General features: G+C 32.7%; 3 protein-coding genes across 3 annotated transcripts; 1 reads left to right on the top strand and 2 right to left on the bottom strand.

Annotated features, from left to right (window-relative positions):
* Positions 1-7,516: 7,516 nt before the first annotated feature.
* LOTGIDRAFT_163116 (hypothetical protein) lies at positions 7,517-16,633 on the bottom strand (the record flags this gene model as incomplete). The annotated part of the gene is made up of 12 exons (XM_009059182.1): positions 7,517-7,601; positions 8,373-8,459; positions 9,366-9,475; positions 10,155-10,182; positions 10,441-10,522; positions 11,054-11,092; positions 11,917-11,980; positions 12,560-12,616; positions 13,056-13,214; positions 14,125-14,312; positions 15,128-15,274; positions 16,618-16,633. The coding sequence occupies 12 exons, from the start codon at positions 16,631-16,633 to the stop codon at positions 7,517-7,519; spliced, it is 1,062 nt and encodes a 353-aa protein (XP_009057430.1).
* Positions 16,634-17,770: 1,137 nt separating this feature from the next.
* LOTGIDRAFT_121854 (hypothetical protein) lies at positions 17,771-18,961 on the top strand (the record flags this gene model as incomplete). The annotated part of the gene is made up of 3 exons (XM_009059181.1): positions 17,771-17,904; positions 18,269-18,303; positions 18,891-18,961. 3 exons carry the CDS (start codon positions 17,771-17,773, stop codon positions 18,959-18,961), a joined length of 240 nt encoding a protein of 79 aa, XP_009057429.1.
* Positions 18,962-19,204: 243 nt separating this feature from the next.
* On the bottom strand, positions 19,205-19,682 carry LOTGIDRAFT_121810 (hypothetical protein; the record flags this gene model as incomplete). Its single annotated transcript, XM_009059180.1, is given in 3 exon segments — positions 19,205-19,309; positions 19,340-19,475; positions 19,495-19,682. The coding sequence occupies 3 exon segments, from the start codon at positions 19,680-19,682 to the stop codon at positions 19,205-19,207; spliced, it is 429 nt and encodes a 142-aa protein (XP_009057428.1).
* Between the last annotated feature and the right edge of the window lie 410 nt (positions 19,683-20,092).

Raw genomic sequence — 20,092 nt, 5'->3', positions numbered from 1 at the left:
AAGTTTTTAATTCAAAATCATGTTTTATAATTATATTCCAGTTTTTAATTCAAAATTAAACGAACCACCATAGCTTTCTGAGGGAAGAGGTTTTTGAATATTATAACAACCCGGGATGGGAGTATTATATCTTTCTTATAATCCGATTTTATAATTAAAATTATCACCAAACTAAATTTCTAATCACAAGGTATGCCATATCGGAAAATCTATTGATCGAACACAAGTTGCATGTGTAAACCTAGAGTTTATCAAGCGCTCTATCAACTCTAGATTTTATATGTATAAATTCTGTTATAAAAATATTAAAACCTAACTTGAATCACGTTGTTACCAGGAGTTTCATGCTATGCGATCTTCAGACAATATATAACATTACGGGTATAAATGTGACAAGGGATTTAAGGAGATAAATAATCCCGATAGATCAATAGGATGACTAGAGGTTTATTAAATATGTATTAGATAAGATTCACCGTTCCCGAGGGAAATATTTATGACAGGAGTATATGTAAATGTTATTACAACTTGCAGTTTCAGGTGTTATAACATAAGAAATTTTAATTGTTTTCAAGGAGATCGCTCTGATATCTTTGTTATCTTCTACATATGTTCCTGAATTTTTTCAGAAAGTGATCGGGAAACAAGCTCATTGTCGCCTATGTCATCCCTCTTCTGATGTTTCTGAATTAGTTTCAAAAAAATGTTTTTAACTGTTTGGCTTTAGATGTGGCATACGCGTAGTTGATTAAGTGTGGATGATTCAAAATAGTAAGAGGAGATTTCAAAAAATTTTCAATTTTAACTGTCACAGGATGTGCCTCCTGCACCACTGACCTAGAGAAACCAGTATGAAAAGTCTTGATAGTATCATCTCTAGCAAGTGATGGAACATCAGGTTAGCGAGCAGATGCCTTGTTGCCTCACAAGCCTCTTTTAACACATTTTCAAAATATCATTGGATGAAACTCCTTTATATTATATTTTTCAAGCAATAATATCGAGCCGTTATAAAGCCAAACACCACAATAGGCCAAACTGCTTAATTACGCTTCGTTTTTAATACAACTTCATAAAACAATATCAGTTTGGTCAAGTAAATACAGAGATGTAAATAGCATATTTTAGAAATATTTTAGAGGTATAAGCAACAATGTTTTTGATAATGAAAATTGTGCATACTGCCCCTTTAACAGAGAGTTTTACAAATGCAGATTCTAGAGATTAGATGCACGATGATGCAGTCATGTATATTTGATGAAGCTTGTACCAGTTTATGAATAATCCTTTTCTTCTGCTCTATTATATATTCACATAGTAATTTCAGATCTTCAGTTCAGTGGGAAATTACATCACCAAGTGATTCAATTTAAGGAGTGAAAATACCTTAATTTCATCGTCCCTAAGTCTCTCAAAGAATGGAATAAGTTTCTCTTCAATGTCACCTTCTAGTAAGGCACTGAAGAGTAAATTTTTTCCTCGTCTGGCTGCCTGTTGAGAAATATCATCAGATTCTTCATTTTCTTTGTGAGTATATCTGAAAAGTTGACAATTCTGTTTATGATGTCATAAGTTTGAGGATAAAAACAAAATATGTCTTACAGTATTGAGAGCGCAAAAAATCCCCCTCTCTTTTAGACTCGATCTTCTTGCCACGACCAAAAAATCTTCTTTATTTTTCAGAACATTGATATTATGGTTGAAGTTCCCTTCATTTTCTTCATTCATTTTTTTTTTTTAGATCTTTTAGAGAGCCCTCAGTAAATGACGAGATATTTGTTTTAGCTGATCCCCTTAGGTTACCGCAGTCAGTACAATAATTCCTCTATCATATATTTGCTTACAGCCTTCTTCAATTTTTTCAAATTGCTTCTCTCCAAATGCATTTGTACCAGATGTTCATTTGTGTGGAAAATCAGCTTTTCTATCTGTATCTCCACTATTTTGCAGATGCGAAGATGAGAAAAGTCTCCATCTTGAAAAGGTATCAGACTCTTCTGCACTATCACCCACTAGAGCCGATACAGGAATTATATAATAGAAAACAGACATGCTCTAAAGTATTATGACATTCATTGTTTAGAATTAATATTTTTTTGCCCAGTAAGGTAGAACTCTCTCTTTTGTTTCGTGATCAATGAGTCAAGTTCATCGGTGCCGAACAGAATACAACTATTGGATGATACTCTACATTTTATATTCATCATTGGTTGCACAGGCTTCGATACAGTCTGGAAAGCTTGGTAGCATCGAGACATCGACGATTGGTTGGATAGAAGGCGCAACAGCCTTCTTGAAATGCTGGAAAGCCGCATGATTCCAATATACATAAATGTATACAGTCTGTGTTTGATCCCGAATTTCTGTCTTTAATATTACTCTAGTGTTGTTCAGGGCAACGCACTTTGGAAAAGAAGAAATTGTGAAGAATTACAAGCGTTCGAATTCTGCCATAAAAATATTTGCGAAGCTGGAAGCGAATCGCTTACCCAAATAGCTGTTCCGGCTTTTTGAAGATAAATTTTGCCGTTGAGAAAAATCATAACCGTTTAAACATATTTCAAATAAATTTAGAATTATTTCTGAATCTGGTCTTTTTTTTTTTATCTTCCAAATGATTTCTAACCGTATTTAATCCTGTTTCCTTATCAATACATGGTATACATGCTGTTGACGTCAGGTAATTACAAAAAAGGCATTTGTGGTAATTTGAAGTTTTTAAAGTTTTTCAATAATGTCGTTTGTATCTCTAAGACATGACGGATGTTTACAAGCTAAAGGCAATAAAAATGGTCAATATATTCCGAAATCAGATATGACTCAAGAAACCATTCCGTTTATGGATTTTTGTGAATCTTAGGGGGCGTATAAATATGCCACTGACGCGCAGAAACATTAGCCGAAAGGTATCAGAGATGAATATTTTTTATCTATTGATGTTTTTAGAATATCATTGATCATTCTTCCAGTTTCTTTAAAAATAAATGGCGTATCTTAAACTTGGAAATGTTTGTGTTTATTTAATTGACTTTTGATCGCTTTAATATAATCATCGAGGCTTAAAATAAGACCTGAACTTCCATTATCGCTTTTTCTTACAATGATGTTTTTATCGTTTTTAACCCATTCAAAATGGTCCTTTAACGGCATTAGATTTGTTTTTGCCATTTGTAAAAGTGAGGTTGCAAAACACATGTTGTCTCAAGTATCTAAAATATCAGTTTGTATCGGGGACAATTATTTGAACCATTCCAACTTTAGGAAGACGTATGTGGTTTCTACAATTCCTCTAAAACGAAGCGTTTAAAATGTGCTAAAGGTCACCAGCTCTAGCTCAGTTGTTGATAGTTTCAAGATAATGATTAAGAACATCTTCGGATTCATGCATTCGGGTCGTCAATAGATCAGATAGGCAAATATACGTATATTCGATCGTATGTGTTTTACATTGTCATCAATACATATTAAAATTAATAATGAACCAAGACAGAACCCTGCCGAACAACAGCTGAAACCGTTTGAGATTTAGAGGAGAATCCATTCGCTACGACACATTGTTCTTTGATTTTGTGGAAGTCATTCACCATTTGTGGAGTTGTCCTCTGACCCCGACGGCATCAAGATTATTTCAGAGCCAAACGTGTCGGTGTCGCAGAATATTGATCCATTATAACCTTGCTGGTCGATGGCATTGGATGTGTTTCTCAAAAACTTTACTACAATACTCAAATGTGATACTGGCCTATAATAATTGCATTTGCATTGTTGTCACCCACGTCCGTCCGTATGTCCAGAATTGCTCGTAAACACTCTAGAAGGCACAATTCTTGACTGATTTCGACCAAACTTGGTATGGTTGTAATCACATTAAAATCTATTAAGTTTGAGTTATTGCCCTTGTTCTTGAAAACGCGTTAAATTTTTAGCTCGTAAACACTTCATAAGACACAATACTTGACGGATTTTGACGAAACTTGGTGTGAGTGTTTGTAATCACCCAAGGATAAACCCTATTGAAAATCAGAAACAATAGACAATTGTTAATATGGGTTATGGCCTTCAAGTTTTAGCCTGTATAAACACTCTAGAAGATCCAATTCTTGACAGAAACTTGGTAATATTATTCAGTATCGCCCCAAAATGTTCAAATGAAGTGAAGGTTGAATATGTAATACTGGTAATTGTTACTGTAGTATGAGTTACGCCATTGTTCTTGAAAACGCGTTCAATTTTTAGCCCATGAACACTCTAGAAGCCACAACTCTTGTCGGATTTTGCTGAAACTTGGTGTGAGTGTTTGTTATCAACCAAGGATGAACCCTATTTAAAATCAGAAGAATCGAAAAATATTTATTTTGAGTTATTGACCGTGTTCTTAAAAAAGCGTTCAAGTTTTAGCTCGTAAACACTCTAGAAGGTCTAATTCTTGACAAATTTTGACGAAACTTGGTAACATTATACAGTATCAAAAGAAGTGTTAGACTGAAGGTTGAATATCTCACACTGATAATTGTTACTGTAAGCTTAATGCCAAATATTTTTGTTTAAAATCAAAGATGCCAGTGGGCGTATATAACTTGCCTGGAAAGCTATCTTTAAGTATTGTGGTAACATTTGCTGATTTCCAGATAGAAAGCACTTTTTACTTAATCGGAAACAGATTTCCGAGGCGACTGACTCAATTGCAGTAAAAAAAGGGATACTATTATTGACTAGTGGGGACAGTTGCTCTTTTGGATTGTTTACATTATATGAGTTAACAATTTACCACCCGCTTGTTTTCCCCAAGTTGTTACATGTATTTTCATTAATGTTTTCAAAGTATTTGCTCTTGCATTTTCCGATATGTTGACATGTTGGTGTTGATATGTACTTCTCATTCTCTTCAAATTATGCCAATCATCATCAGAATTCGACCTGGTTGCTCATTTTTCTGATGATAGTGTTATTCATCCAGAGTTGATTCTTATTATCTCAATGACTATTGTCATGTGAACATCATATTTGACATTCCTTTTCTCATTGGAAAGTTGAATGACGATCTCTCGACAGGAGACTTTATTAGTCATCCTCAGAGTAAGGAACTGGGATGAGCAGGTCAATTCATACTTTAGAAACACTAGCCTTAAAATACATTTGCCATTCATGACGAAATGTCCATGTTCGGTGAGTGGTCACATCTCTCAAGGTCACATCTCTGGGCGGTTCCCAACCTGAGGTGTGGGGCTAGGGTGTCAAGGCTGTGGCTAACTGGTGTAGGAGAAGAATTTGTTTTGAATTAAGAGAGCACCTCATATCAACACATGCTGAAAATGTAGATGAAAGAAATTTTTGTGGTGTGAAAGGTCCAGGTGATTGCTACATGGGTATGAAGACTGAGAAAGGTTGGTAACCACTGTTCAAGGTCCACTGGTTCTGAACATACAAAAATGGCCGATGGTTGTAAAAATGGCATAAAAGCGTACATTGACATTTTCGTCTAAATTGCCGTGAATAGCAAATTTGCAAGCAAAAATTGTTCGATGGCCTTCAATTTAACTCTGAACATACCAGTACATGCAGAACCACCATGAGGTACTTATGTGAACGTGTTTTAATGCTCTAACAGATTTTCAATCAATTATCAGTTGTTCACATAAACAATAGGAATTTCGGTAATGAAGCAATGAAATGTTAAAATGTTTTCAAAGAGAACACTTTGATATACATGTCTTCTATACATAGTTAAAAATCACCAGAGGTTTTTTAAGCCCGATTTCGAAGGGACACAAGTAGCGATTATAAGAGTCTAAGTCGGCGGAAATTTTCCATCGATCATATGATCAATAAAGAAAGCGGAGTCAGCAAATGATCAAATGATATCAACATCACGTCCGATTGGTTTAAAGGTGTCAATTTCCCATTAAAGTATGACGGCCCCGGACACGGGCTGACGACCGAATTTGCTGAAAATATCTCATGCCGGAGATTCGTACGGGCGTAAAAAAATCGCCGTGTCCAACAAGTGAATTTTTTAGTGATTTTAAAATTCGCCTCGATCAGGCGATAAAATACGGTAATCAATTCTATTTTTTGTATAACAGATGACCCTTTCAAATACTACGTGTGAGGGTTGCAACTATGCACTTGAGCCACTTTTTTAATTTTTGTAAAGATGGGTTCCCTTATTATTCATTTATAAAAATGAAAATGCTAATACTTGTATGAATAAAAAGTAGAGGTGTTCTAATGACTTGGAAAAATACCAGTTTGTCTCACATGTCCATAATTAATTCATAATTAGCTAAATTAGAAGAGAATTACCAGCAGAATTCCAATGAGTGACCGATCAAGAAAGGTCAAAAAGTCTGTTTTTTGTTTATCCAGACTGTACACACATGGGCATTTATGATCGGTCAAAACTGTTATTTATATGCAATAAGAACATGAAGATGTGGTTAAGAATACACGATAATTCATTAGAAACACCAATTAATCAAATAGTTTGCTTAATTTGAGAGTAAAAATGAGGAAATCCATCTTTAACTGTCACAGGATGTTTTATATGAACAATGTGCCTACTGTAACGCTGGCAAGGGAAAACTGGTATGAAAATTCTTGAAAGTGTCATCTCTAGCAAGTGATGGAACACCAGGTTGCAAGTTAAATACATTTTATGGATTTGTATTAATTCAAAAAATGTATTTCCAAATACTAACATAAGAGTATCACTTTTTATATGTAATCTATTCATAATATATACGTACATAATACACAATTAATTATCAGTGATTTTTCGCCAACTTCTTCTCTATGAATTATTACTTTGTTTTATGGATTTATTGGATTAAAGAGGGATTCTGTTATTGAACACTGAGAACATAAAAAATTGCTTGTAGTTGGTCAATATAAAAATGAATATGATAAAATAATTTAGCTGCCATGATGAAATTTTGTGAATATTCTGAAGGAATTGTAAATTGGTTTTCTAGCTTTTTAATGTACAAAAGAGTTCTTATGTGAGGGAAATCAAATCGTTCTCCATTTTCAGGGTTAACTTTAGGTCTTGAGTATATGTAAATAGCCTAGAGGTACTAGATACGTACAAAAATAGCATAATTCCTTCAAAAATACCTCAAACTAGGAATTTCACTTACTATATTTCTATAGATGTCTTTTCTGTATATGGCAGAGTCCCAAGAAAAGACGACTCATCATTTTCACTTTCAAATTCTGAACACACAAGGATTTGAAGAATCAATTTTGGACTGTGAGCTGAAAACCTATTAGAGATTAGCTTAATTTAAAATTCCTGTTGTTTCTGAGACTAAGGTACAATTGGTCAAATGGATGACGAACCAGTCCATTAAATCCAGTAGTCAATGCTTAGACAAATCCAACAACAAACTATAGAAGAGAAAATATAAAGGTATACTTAAAGATGCTAGAAAACCTTTTTAGAATTCCTGCAAGATGTGTATGTGAAAATGGGAATTTAAAAAAAATATACAATAACAAATAAAACATTTGAAATAGACTATAAATCACTAAATAAATCTTCAGCATCTATATTGGAGTTGTTTGAACTACTTTTACTCATTCGAGTTTTCATTGAACTTCCACTGAAACAGAAAATAGCATATTTTTACATTGACCACAGGTTAAAGGAGAAAGATGTAAATATAAAAGAGAGATGATAAGATTAATAAAAAATAAGACAAAAAATGATAAAAAGAGATGACAAGATTTGCATTTTGCATCAGAGTGTTCTCTTCTGAAAAGTTGAGTTTTTAGTCGTGATTTGAAAGATTCCAGAATCTGTGATTCAAGCATATCAGAAGTTTTCAACCGTAAAGTTTGAGTATTTTCCCATTATTCTTCTCCAGGAGCAACATTTTTTTTCATTAATTTTGTCATCTCTCTTTTATATCTTTCTCCTTTTTTTTGTTTTAGTATTTTTCCTATCATTTTACTATTGTGTCAAAGAACTCTTGCTTCTAGCGTGGCTGAATGAGCTCAATGGATGCTCAGTCCTTGCGGCTTTATCAAGTGAATTTTGTCTCACATAATCACAGGGTTCTATTGCAAATTTATTCTATGTGAGATATTATATATTGGTTGGTGGAGGATAGAAAATGTTTTTTTAAATGCACACAACAGAATGAAATTATTTGTTTCCATAACATTTGTTAAAAATTCAAACCATTTTGACAAAATTTTAAGGAATTTTTTGCTTGAAACAAAAAACAATTCATTTTGCAAACGCAACAGACTTTTTGTCGCAACAGACTTTTTGTCACAAAAAAATGTTTGCAGACATGCATTTAACAGTATTTTTACTGTCTATCTGTTAGGGAATTATGATGCAGGATTCATTGACCAATAATACAGACCTTTCATTAGAGTGATTTCTTGTGACTTTGGGTAGAACAGGTTTTGATGGGGTAGCTTTCTTTGTTCCAGCTCTCTGTCTAGCAGGTCTACAATATAAAGATTCAGAAAATGGACCACTGTTAGTTATGCAGTATATACTTCAATTCAACTTGGTAAAAATTTGTTTCATTTTAAAAGATGCCAGAGTTAAAATGGCAACTAAAATGAGGGTACAGCATTAACAATATTTTATTAACTCTGATTTTTAAAATCATTTTCCAAAACATCTCATTTTCCCAGGTTTGGTTAAAGTTTCATGAAAATTTTCGCCATTCATTCGTTTTCATCAAAGTTCAGTTTTCCACCCCTTGCATTATGAACCCATACTAGTATTCAAGTTATCACTGTATTCATATAAGTGCTGGGTATCGCCAATCATGCCACGATACAATACGCATCACATTACAAGGGTCACAATACAATACGCATTGTGATACAAGGGTCACGATACAATACTCATTGCGATACAAGGGTAATAGGATAAAAATTCACACTTTATCTTCAAAGTTTCAATATTTATTAATTTATAACTTTATAACTGTGATATTTGGTAATGTAGTTGTAGGAGTGATCAATTTTAATCAAGTCTGTATGAAAAATTTGTGATTACAATCTCTGACTGATAAAAAAATACCCACTTTTTTATGGAATGAGAGGAAATGAGAGGTATCATCAAGTATCGATACACAACCTTGCAATATGATAGGCAGTTGACATGTTGTATCACGATACATCAATTCACCAATATATGTCGTGCCAGCACTAATTCATATATAGCTTGCTAGTTTTTCAAACCATTTATCAAGCTAAAGCATATTTTTATTAAAAATTTATATTTGATTGTCATTATCAACTCTTATTTCTTTTTAGTATTTTTTATTGAAAAGCAATGAAAATGATTAATTGATGAGACAGTTTAGGATTACAGAAGAGAACTTGTTTCAGATGTCTACCTTGTAACTACTGTAGATGTAGAGACATCATCTTCTAAAACCAATGAAGTATCACCATCAGACATATTGTTACCAGTGGCTGCTTTACGTTGACGTTTTGGTGGTGGAGTCTGCAGAAAATTTTATGGATCATTTAAAACTGGCAGAAGACACAAATACTAATAACAGGGCCGCAGCTATATCAAGGAAAATGTCTCATGTAGAATTTGACCAAAAAAAATTTGGTTTGAAGAATTAAAAAAAAAAATATGGTATCTGCTAAATATATTGTTTTTTGATATCTATTGTAAAGTTGAAGTCTTTAAATGGCATTTAATAACTGTAAGCACAGTATATAGGCACAACTTTATGGATCAATAATCACTGGTTAAAGTTTTATGCAACGTGCCAGGGAAACACGTTGAAACGTTGCATAAAACTTTATCCAGTTATTGTTGTTCCATAAAATTGTGCCTATATACTATAAAGGTGGTTATCATCTGAAGTCTGCCAAAATCACTGCAATGAGAAGACAGATCAGACTTCAAAGACAACAGGATTTTTGCCTCAAAGAAAAAAGACCCCAGCCATGCATGTTTGATAGGATATGTCATATAAACATTTACATGATTACTTTTAGTGATAAATCATAAATTTTTTTGATCAATTTAATTGCAATATAAAGCATTAATCTAGCTAGGTAGTCTTCATATGACTTTCCATTAATAGAAATTTAAACTATGTAACTTTTCATTTACAAAAGCAAGTTGGTTCCATTTGTATTATTTCTGAATAATAACATCATCATACCTCTTCTTCATCTGTATTCATCTCTTCACTGAAAATAATAAACATTTCTTATACATTTTAAGAGGCAATCCTGGCATAGAGCGAGATAATACCTTCGGATTTTTAACCTGGTTTCGCTCTGTCAGGGATGCAGGTAAGAGGGGCTGACATGGAAAATGCCTGGTCATTTGTTGTGCACATTAAAGATCTCTCGACAGTCGGAAATTTAAAAAAGGCAGGCTGGCAAAATATATATATCTTATATATCTTAGCTGAAGTATATTAATCTTAATCAAGTTCATCATACCTCATTTCATCATCATCCTTCACCACCATCTTCTTCTTTCTTGATCTTCCATTTCTAATAGAACTAGCTCTTGAAGTTGAAGCTGTAAAAACACAGACCAACTCTACTCTCCACTGACTCAATACATTTGATGATTTTGTTTATGTGTTGCAAGTTCAAATATACAAAGCTGAACCATTAATGAGTCCATCAAGACATTGCTGTATGATTTACATTGTCCCTGTGCCCACACGGTATCAAAATACATTCAAGGGGTAGGCTTAGCTTACAGAGTTGTGCGAAGCAGGGAAAGACATATTCCTTGACTGTATATTGGTACAATGTGAGACCATGAGACATCGCAAAATATTTGTTTACATCTTGATCCACTCATTGATGGTTCATTTTTGTATAGAAAGGCTACCATAATTTATGCCAAATTCAGCTTTTCTCAAAGTGAAAATTCTCAAAATTTAGTGATCCAAAAATTGGTTCCCATGAAAATAAAGATTATATGTCTCGCCCTAAACCCAGTTCTGATATCCCATCCAAATATAGGCCAGATTTGTCAGGCTAGAATAAACATAACACATTCCGAATCATAGATGATATAAAAATATTTTCATTATCTTACGTTTTGGTGGTGGTGAGGAGGTAATTTCTTCTGAAACTTCTGTAAAAATATGATAAATATAGATAATATATACTTTTGATCAATTTCAACGATTACACTAAACTACGGTTGTCACCCAAAGGCTCAATAAAAAGTATGAGTAGACTCGTTTTAGAATAGGGCTGGGCGATATACAGTATCACTATAAATACCGATATTGAAATTTATATTGTTAATAATATCGCCTGATTAAAAAATACCGAAATACCGCCATATTGTGATATATGGTAATTATGGTATAAGGATATATACCCATTTCGTGATATATTAATGCTTAACATCGTGATATCAACTTGAACCAATATCGCCCAGTCCTACTTCAGAATACCTCTTGTTTTTAAATACTATCAATATACTCTGTTAATTTTGACTTCGGAGTACTCCAATATTTCAGCAATCTGACATATTTACTTGGTTCCGATTAATTGCAGATTAAATATTACGAGAATGAAAGTAACAGATTTCATACACATATAAATATTCATTTTTTAAATAAAAAATGAAGTTTAAAACTATAAGGAGTAAAAGAGTAGACTATGTTGTAGAAATATTTTACAAGTAGGCCCCAAAAAGTTACAGCCATGGACATTACAACTCAATATCATGGTGTCTGTGTTATGCCAACTTGTTGATTTTTTCCTCAGGCCGGATTTCGCATATTGTGACAGATATGCTGGAGGGCAAGACGGGGTGCACATTATACATTCTTGCACACTCTCTTTGCAATAATAATCTAGATATTTCTTTCAAAGCATTTTATTCTTATTCATCACTTTTAGACACAACTAGAATCTGTATTGGATTAACACTGAAATCAAACTTACCAGAACTTCTGTTTTCTTTTAATTCCCTTAATTTTTCTTTTTTACTGTTTAACACAGCTACAAACTGTAAAATTAAATTAAATCAAACATTCTCTCATTTTCAGGCTTTTACTGCAAATTCTTAACAATGATGAAGTGCCCAAATTTTGTGGCTAGCCATTACATATTATTAGAAATCTTTAAAATTCAGTTGTATACAGCATGTCACTTTGTGTGCTTTTTTTAATCAAATTTAAACTTCATGTGGACAATCAGTAAAGATAAATTATAATTTGATTAATTAACATGCAAGTACAAGTAGCTCACAAATTATAGTGTCACACATTGTCCCTCTCCTTACTTAATTACAGTATTTCATAATAGCCAGTTAGAATAATATATTAATATACCTATTTCAGTTTAGCAATTTCAAATATATTAATACAAAATATTTACAAAATACATTAAAGTTATTAAACCTCTTATAAACATAACAACATGGCAATGAAGGAAGACAAAATGGCGGATCCTCAACATCGATTTGTGGTATTTTCGAAAGAAAAAAACTCAAAATTTATTTCACTGTGTAAAGTGCAAATCTCTTCTGTAAGGGCTAAAAAACTGCGCATTATATTGGGAAATATACGGTAAGTAACAATACTACCTTAGAATATAGATCTTTCTCCATTTCTTCTTTAGCAGCTACACATTTCTCTAGTCTCTGAAATAAGAATTAATTAATTAACATGATTCTGATCATATTTAAACTAAATTCTAATATACTTCCTTTGAACTTTTTGAGGCGATACTGAATAATATTACAAAGTTTTGTCAAAATCTGTCGAATATTGCCCCCTATTTCATGTTGGTGTATAAAAAGCAGATAATTTTCAATTGTTTTTAAAGATGGTTTCCCTTATCATTATTTATGAAAATGTCACTCATTAGAATTCTGCTGGTAATTCTCTTCTAATTTGGTTAATTATAAATTGATTATGGACATGTGAGACAAACTGGTATTTTTCCACATCAGTAAAACACCTCTACTTTCTATGCATATAAGTATTAGCATTTTCATTTTCATAAATGAAAATAAGGGAACCCTTCTTTAAAAACAATTGAAATCACCATTTTTAATTTTTTCCAGATAAACTGCTAACCTTTAAAGCCATGGTTCTCTCCTGTGATAATCTTTCATTATCTGTTTGTAATGAGTGGATTCTGTCAGTATTCAACTTATTGGTCTTCACACAATGTTCTAATATAGAACAAACACTAGATGAAACATCATCTTTCAATAATAATACAACATGTCCAAGCTGAAACTAGAAATTAATAGTCAACTTGTAAATTTCAGAGCTTAAATTTGCAGATATACAGTTGTCAACCTGGTGAAAACATAGCCTGTTAGGCATGGTGATAAATGCCCACAAATTTGCAATGTTTTCTTCTTGGGACTTTCTTATGCCAATGGTTTTGGTGTGTTTTTTTTCATACTGAAGGGCAATCGAATGTAAACTGTTGTCCCTATTGTGTTCACAAGCCAATTGTTGACGGACAGACTGACAGACAGACCGACGACAATATATGACCATATTATAATGTGGGTGTATAAAAATGAAACATAGCTGAGTAACATCAGGAGTGTGGGAGGTTGAAAAGTTCATAGACCTACTTAAGAGTTATGAGCAATGAAACTTGGTATACATTAAATTCCTCATACAAACAGCATTGTTTCTTTTCAAATCAATGACACTGATTCAGTGATTCAAGACTTAGAAAATTAGAACTTAAGTCCCATCTTTGCCTTTTTTCGGAAGGGGAGAGAAGGGGTGTTTTCTCTACATCGACCATCACTGGCATCTTGCTGTCAGAATTGATATTTGTATTGTATCAAGAATTTCATAGTGCAATCGTAGTTCAAAAACTTTGAAAATATTCATATGTTATGTACTGAATTTCTTCCAGACAGGTTTAAATTAAAAGCAATGATCAAAATAAATCAAATTATTCAATATATATTCCTCTGAATTTTAATAAATTTAAGGCATTCACTAAAAATTTGAATTTGACTAAGAAATCATCAAGAGGTGCATAATAAGTTGTGCTTAATAACTATTAGCTTCTATTGTGTCATGGACTATTCATCAGAAATTCATATACCAAGTTTCACCAAAATCAGATCGAATCTAAGAAGTGCCCTTATAACTCAAAATTAACAAATGTTACCTTGATATCATCATTAGTAACATGTTTCTTCCATGATAAATTAGCTGTATCATCTTGATTGATTTTGATTTGATATTCATAATTCTTGTCTTCATCTGAACGAGTAAAGGCTTTCTCTGTCTGTATATAATATGTGTTAAAATCCATCTTTAATTTCTTCCTCTGTTTGTCTATTTCATCTGCTGATACTAAAATAATAAATACAATTCAAAAGGCATGTATCTATTGATCTAATTTTTATATGTAAATCTGCTATTTTAGTCTTAGTTTTCAAAATGAAAATCTGAGGTAAGATTCTCATTTTTTAACAAAAATTGTTTGTAAATTCATTTGAAAGAACTTGACTAAACCAGTGCTATCTTGACACAAAATCATGAAAAAAACATTCAAGTATTCAAGTCTGCTCTAAATCTTCTTTACAATTTTTTGGTAGCAATAAGCGTTTAGTAGGCCTATACCATGGATATTTTTAAATGAAGGGATTTGATTGGATGGTTGCTAGCGAATACAGTCAATCAGAGGCCCTGACAAAAAGTCTGTGAACACAAACCCACAATGCTTACTACATTCATTTAGTCCATTTTAACTAGCTGTATATGTGCTGCTGTACACAAACCAATGAAATTACTGCATTCCATGATAGTGGCTATTGCAATCAAGGTATGAGTACAGAGTTTGTAATACCCCATCAATGTGAAGATGCAGTAAATATGAATGGAAAGACTGGTAGAGCATGTACAAACTTAAGGTGGGAATAGACGAGGTCGGTGCCTGGTGTGGTGTGCGGTGCGGGATTATCGATACAGTAGTAAGTAGTAGTAGAAGCCAATCGTGTCTGCACCGTGACCGGACCTGTACCTCACGTGTTATCTTGTTCTATTTTCTACTGTATCGATCATCAGACAATGTACACCGCACTAGATACCGTACATCGTCTATTCCTACCTTAATACTATTTGAAAACTTATATGGTCTGTACAAAAGTATAGTAAAAATATCATACATTCTCCTTCCCAAACACTTTCTCCATTTGATAAAATAAGTTGAAAACCATCTTCTTTGTCTTCTGTTGTGGTTGATAATAAAAAATAATTCTTCTTACTTCCACTTACAGATAGTTTACTTAATACTTTCTTACTCATTATCAGTGCTAAAATTTAAAAGATTCAATTCAAAAATCCTTAAAATTAAATAATATAACAAATCATGTAAGTTAAATCAGGTTCACAATTAGGGCCCAGCTGATCTTTGGCCAAATATCTTGGAATTGATCTTTACAGATAAAAACCACTTTCTATATTGGATATAGTCCTCTGATAGATATTTTGACAGTTGTCCGCTGGAGAAGAAAAGTCAGAAAAACTAGACCCTGTTTAGTGGGGATTTTCCAAACCTCTGAATTATTATCAAAGGATTCTGTGACCTTTGCACTTTTCGCTGCGCACGCAGTTTGAATTGGTCACAAAATATCAATATCTTTTTTAAAAAAAAAACTTTTATGGAACCGCAGACGCGACATAAATGGCGTAGAGGGAATATGATGGCATTCCTGAACTACAAAATTATACATCTTTCTGAAAATATCTGGATAGGATGGATTTATTAAACCTACAATAAAGGGACAGATGCAACATTTTTTTGACCAGTCATACCTTTGGTCAGAAATGGGAAGATTTTAGCTAAGTCAATCACTCAGCTCACCGTCAAATTTGAGCCTTCAAATCAGTCTTGTCCAGCATCATCTGCGTTTGAAATTTAAAAAGTTTCCCAAAAAAGAGGGCTTAATTTTTTTGTCTCTACACCAGCTGACAACTTTTAAAATGTTTTGGTCTAAGTTGGATAAAGACCGAAACATCTGCCTCTAATCCGGCCTCTGATGGATATTTTAACAGTTGTTGCTTGAGTAGAGTTGGAAAAAATTAACCCTGTAATATACCTTCAAAGATGCGTTTTCTTACATTAAATTACCTTTACGATGACTGTATATTGGTGTTAGGCATCACCGTAACTTTTGTTTTGTAAGTATCATGTGACGCTGTGAGATTTGAACTTTTGGCTCATGAAGTTGTAAATGGATGAAGCAATAAAAGTTTCGTTAAAAAAAAACTTTGGAACCGGAAACGTGACATAAATGATGTAGGGAGAAAATGATGGTATGACTAACTACAAAAATATTCATATTTCCATGTACATCTGGGTTTTGCAGATCCAAGATATCTAAATAGGTTTAAAATCTGTGCACCTGTGGAGATGCAGAATGTTTCCATTTTACAGGGCCTTTATTTTTCTGTCTCTACACCAGCCTGACCTATGTCCAAATCGATAAAGGACTAGTCCACAGAGGCAGAACGTAGAGTAAGCAATTGATAGAGCGTGACACCTCACTGAAAATTTTAATAAGACTGTTTTCTATCATATTTTACCTTTTGGAATGTCCCCAGTTACATACGTATAGGAGGATTTCGAAGATAAATGAAGATTACGTTTGTTTACATGGTTTAGACGCCATTTTCTAAAAGTATTCACCTAACTTATTAAGAAACGAACAACTATTGTATCATGTTGAAAATAAAGTAACTGACGTACTCATTCTATTTTTCTATTCAATTGAAATATATCAAAGCTTATTCTTTTTTCTTTTGAAATAATTGATATAGTTCCTAGGATGTAGCATCTTTGCGTTTCATGTTTTAAAACCCCTTTTTTGAGAATGTACGAAGCCATAGCAATTGATATTGTCTGATTGGCTTAGAACTTTCCAACGAGCCAATTAGATTATGTTTCTAATTATAGATATATCAACACGTCGATGATATTTTATTTCCAGCTAAAGAAAATGAAATAGAGTGCTCTTCTAAATTCAAAATGGTAATAATCACGTATCTTACCGAAAAGAAATACAGATATTATTTAATTTAATGCTTTAATACGTTGCTTATAAAATCAGCATGATAATTCTTATAAATCATTAGTTAGTATCGTGTAGCAAAACGAAAGTAAAACAAACATGGACTATATTTAGATTTTAGGGTAGGAAGGTAAATCTGTTGGCCTAGCAGCTGCCCAACAATTTCCTTCCCAATTAAATTGGTAGAATGACATAAAGAACTTAAACATTTTGTTAAATGAATATAAGCTTTAATAACAGCCCTCCCCACTTCGCCCCTTATCATCATTATGAGGCATATGTTGGATTAGGCCTAGCACACATATAAAGGAATACCACCTCTTAGAATGAACATAAAATTTATATTTTTATCAATAATAATATTTACTCAGTTTTGGACTTTACCCGCGTTTTTCGCTCATGATGGGGATCACACACACAGAGACTATTGCATAGTTATAACCTCATGTAAGTCCACTGATGACAATGTACTCTTATTGCTCAAAGTTAAATTTCATGTGCATTTCAAGAGGTAGTATATCTTTAAGATCCTGAGGCAGTTGGATTTCGATAAAGAATAAACTGGAACGCACAATTTTTCTACATTTCACTACAAACCACATAAATAGTGTCAAGAGATGAATTGGGTAGGGATAAAGTGGGAAGGAGCGAAAGAGGTGAAATAGAACAGGTTCAATTTGGGAATGGGGAAGGGTGATGTGAGGATTATTCTATTGTCAATAATGAAGAAAAAATTGTATGGTTTCATTTCTTTTTTTTCAGTCAGCCTTATTTAACTTCCAAAGTTTATTGACAGTGTTATTGTTGTTGATATGTACATGTACCTATCTTCGATCTATAATGCCAAGTATCATAGATAGAAATAAAACTGGGTAAGCATCTTAAGATTTACGCATGAACTTTCCACAAGACCCATGATTTAGGTACTTATATCAAGTTAATGCAGACTTGTAGAGTATGAGAACGAAATGCTTATTGTCAGATAGAACAAAATAAAGCTCCCTGTATTACTTTTCAAAATGAAAATCTAATGAATTTTAATGCACAATGAAAGAAAATTGATTTAAGAGATTGAAATTACAGCAATTTGATTTAATCACACGGAACTGCTGCATTGCCTTAGTCTCAAACTATCAAATAAATAGTTTTGAAGAATTGTCATATTCACTGTTAAGATGCGGTTTCCAATTATTGGGTTCTTTGTGCAATAATTATTTATTTTTGTAAAATTTGCAGGTTTTTGGGTATATTTTGGAAGTTTGCTAGAATTGGTGAGTATGATGCTTTGAGTAAATTGTAGTGTTACAATATAATGGAAAAAGTGTAACAGTTATTAAAAATTATACCAAACTTTCGTTCTGTTTTTAGTAGCTTTTATTTTTAATATAGCCACTTCACTTAGGGTCTAAAGACCAGCCCCTTAAACATTTGTTAAAATAACCTTTTGATAACCCTGCTTTAACCAATCAAATTTCTGCCTTGTTCAGTGCTGGCATTTTATAAGAGAGTGGAGGAATTTGATTGGTTAAAGAAGATGTAATCAGATTAGGTCAAAATATTATTTTGACGAATGGTGAAGAGGCCAGTCTTATAACTGTGTGGCTATTTGGAAAATAAAAGCTAATAAAAGAGCTTAATGAAAGTTTGGTTTAATTTTGAAAAATATTGAATTATTAATCAAAGGTGAAATAAATGTTTTCCCATATACCAATTGTGGGTTATGTTTTACATGTCTTAATTATATGTGTTTTTGTAAGTTTGTATTTTTTTTGTTCTTGTCTTCATTGCATTACACAAGAATTCTTGAAATTTTAATTAAGTGTAGTCTCTTCTATATTTGTAATTTGCTTTTTTTCAGGAGAAAGAAAAAGTCCCTATGTAGGAGCTTGTTGTGTTGCCATGGCAATAAGTATTTTATTCTGGTCTTGATGAAGAGATAAATATTGTATATGGGGAGATGAGACTGTAAATTGTCATGTATGAGACTGTTCATGGATGATACCACATTTTTTAATTACATTAATGTTCATTCATGATACCAAGCTCTTGGATAATACGATGATTTTTGATGACACCATGTTCTTGGATGATACCATGATTTTGATTGTAAAATGTTCATTCATGATACCAAGCTCTTGGATAATACCACGATTTTGATGGCACGTTGTTCATTCATGATATCAAGTTCTTGGATGATACCATAATATTTGATGACACCACATGTTCTTGGATGATACTATGATTTTTGATTGTACAATGTTTATTCATGATACCAAGCTCCTAGATGATACCATGATATTTGATGACACTATGTTCTTGGATGGTACCATGATTTTTGATTGTACAATGTTCATTCATGATACCTATGCCATATTTTTTTATGACACCTTCATGTTCTTGGATGATACCATGATTTTTTATGACACCATATGCATGGATGATACTAAGTTCTTGGATGATACCAATTTTTTTTTATGACACCATATTCTTGGATGATACCATGATTTTTGATTGTACAATGTTCATTCATGATACCTAGTTCTTGGATTGTGCCATATTTTTTGATGACACCATCATGTTCTTGGATGATACCATGATATTTTAATGACACCATATGCATGGATGAAACCAAGTTCTTCGATGATACCATATCATTGATGGCACTTTCTTCATTGATGATACCAAGTTCTTGGATGATACCATATCATTGATGACACATTGCTTGTGGATGGTTAATTTTTTTCTGGAGGAAAACACATCAACAAACATTGTGTTACTTTAACCATAGTGTTTCCATATTGCCTTTATAAACTACATTCATTAATATTTTTTGAAATATGTCAATATTCCATCATGCAGATTGTAAGTCTGCAGTGTATTTCAACATCATTTAAACATGAAAGTTGATCAAAATTTAAGTCATTATCCTGGTAAAAAATGGTTGTATCTTTCTTTCTTCTTTCCTCTATCAGCATGAGTTACTCAAAAGAATCTTTTGCCAGTAGATTTTGAGTCTTGTGTTATCTCATCTATCTCAAAGTTATTCATTTTAATTCTTTT

Source organism: Lottia gigantea (genome assembly GCF_000327385.1).
Source record: "Lottia gigantea unplaced genomic scaffold LOTGIsca_38, whole genome shotgun sequence".
In the NCBI taxonomy this organism is placed as follows: domain Eukaryota; kingdom Metazoa; phylum Mollusca; class Gastropoda; family Lottiidae; genus Lottia; species Lottia gigantea.
The sequence above is the reverse complement of the archived record's forward strand: the minus strand, read 5'-3'. Positions and strand labels throughout refer to the sequence as shown.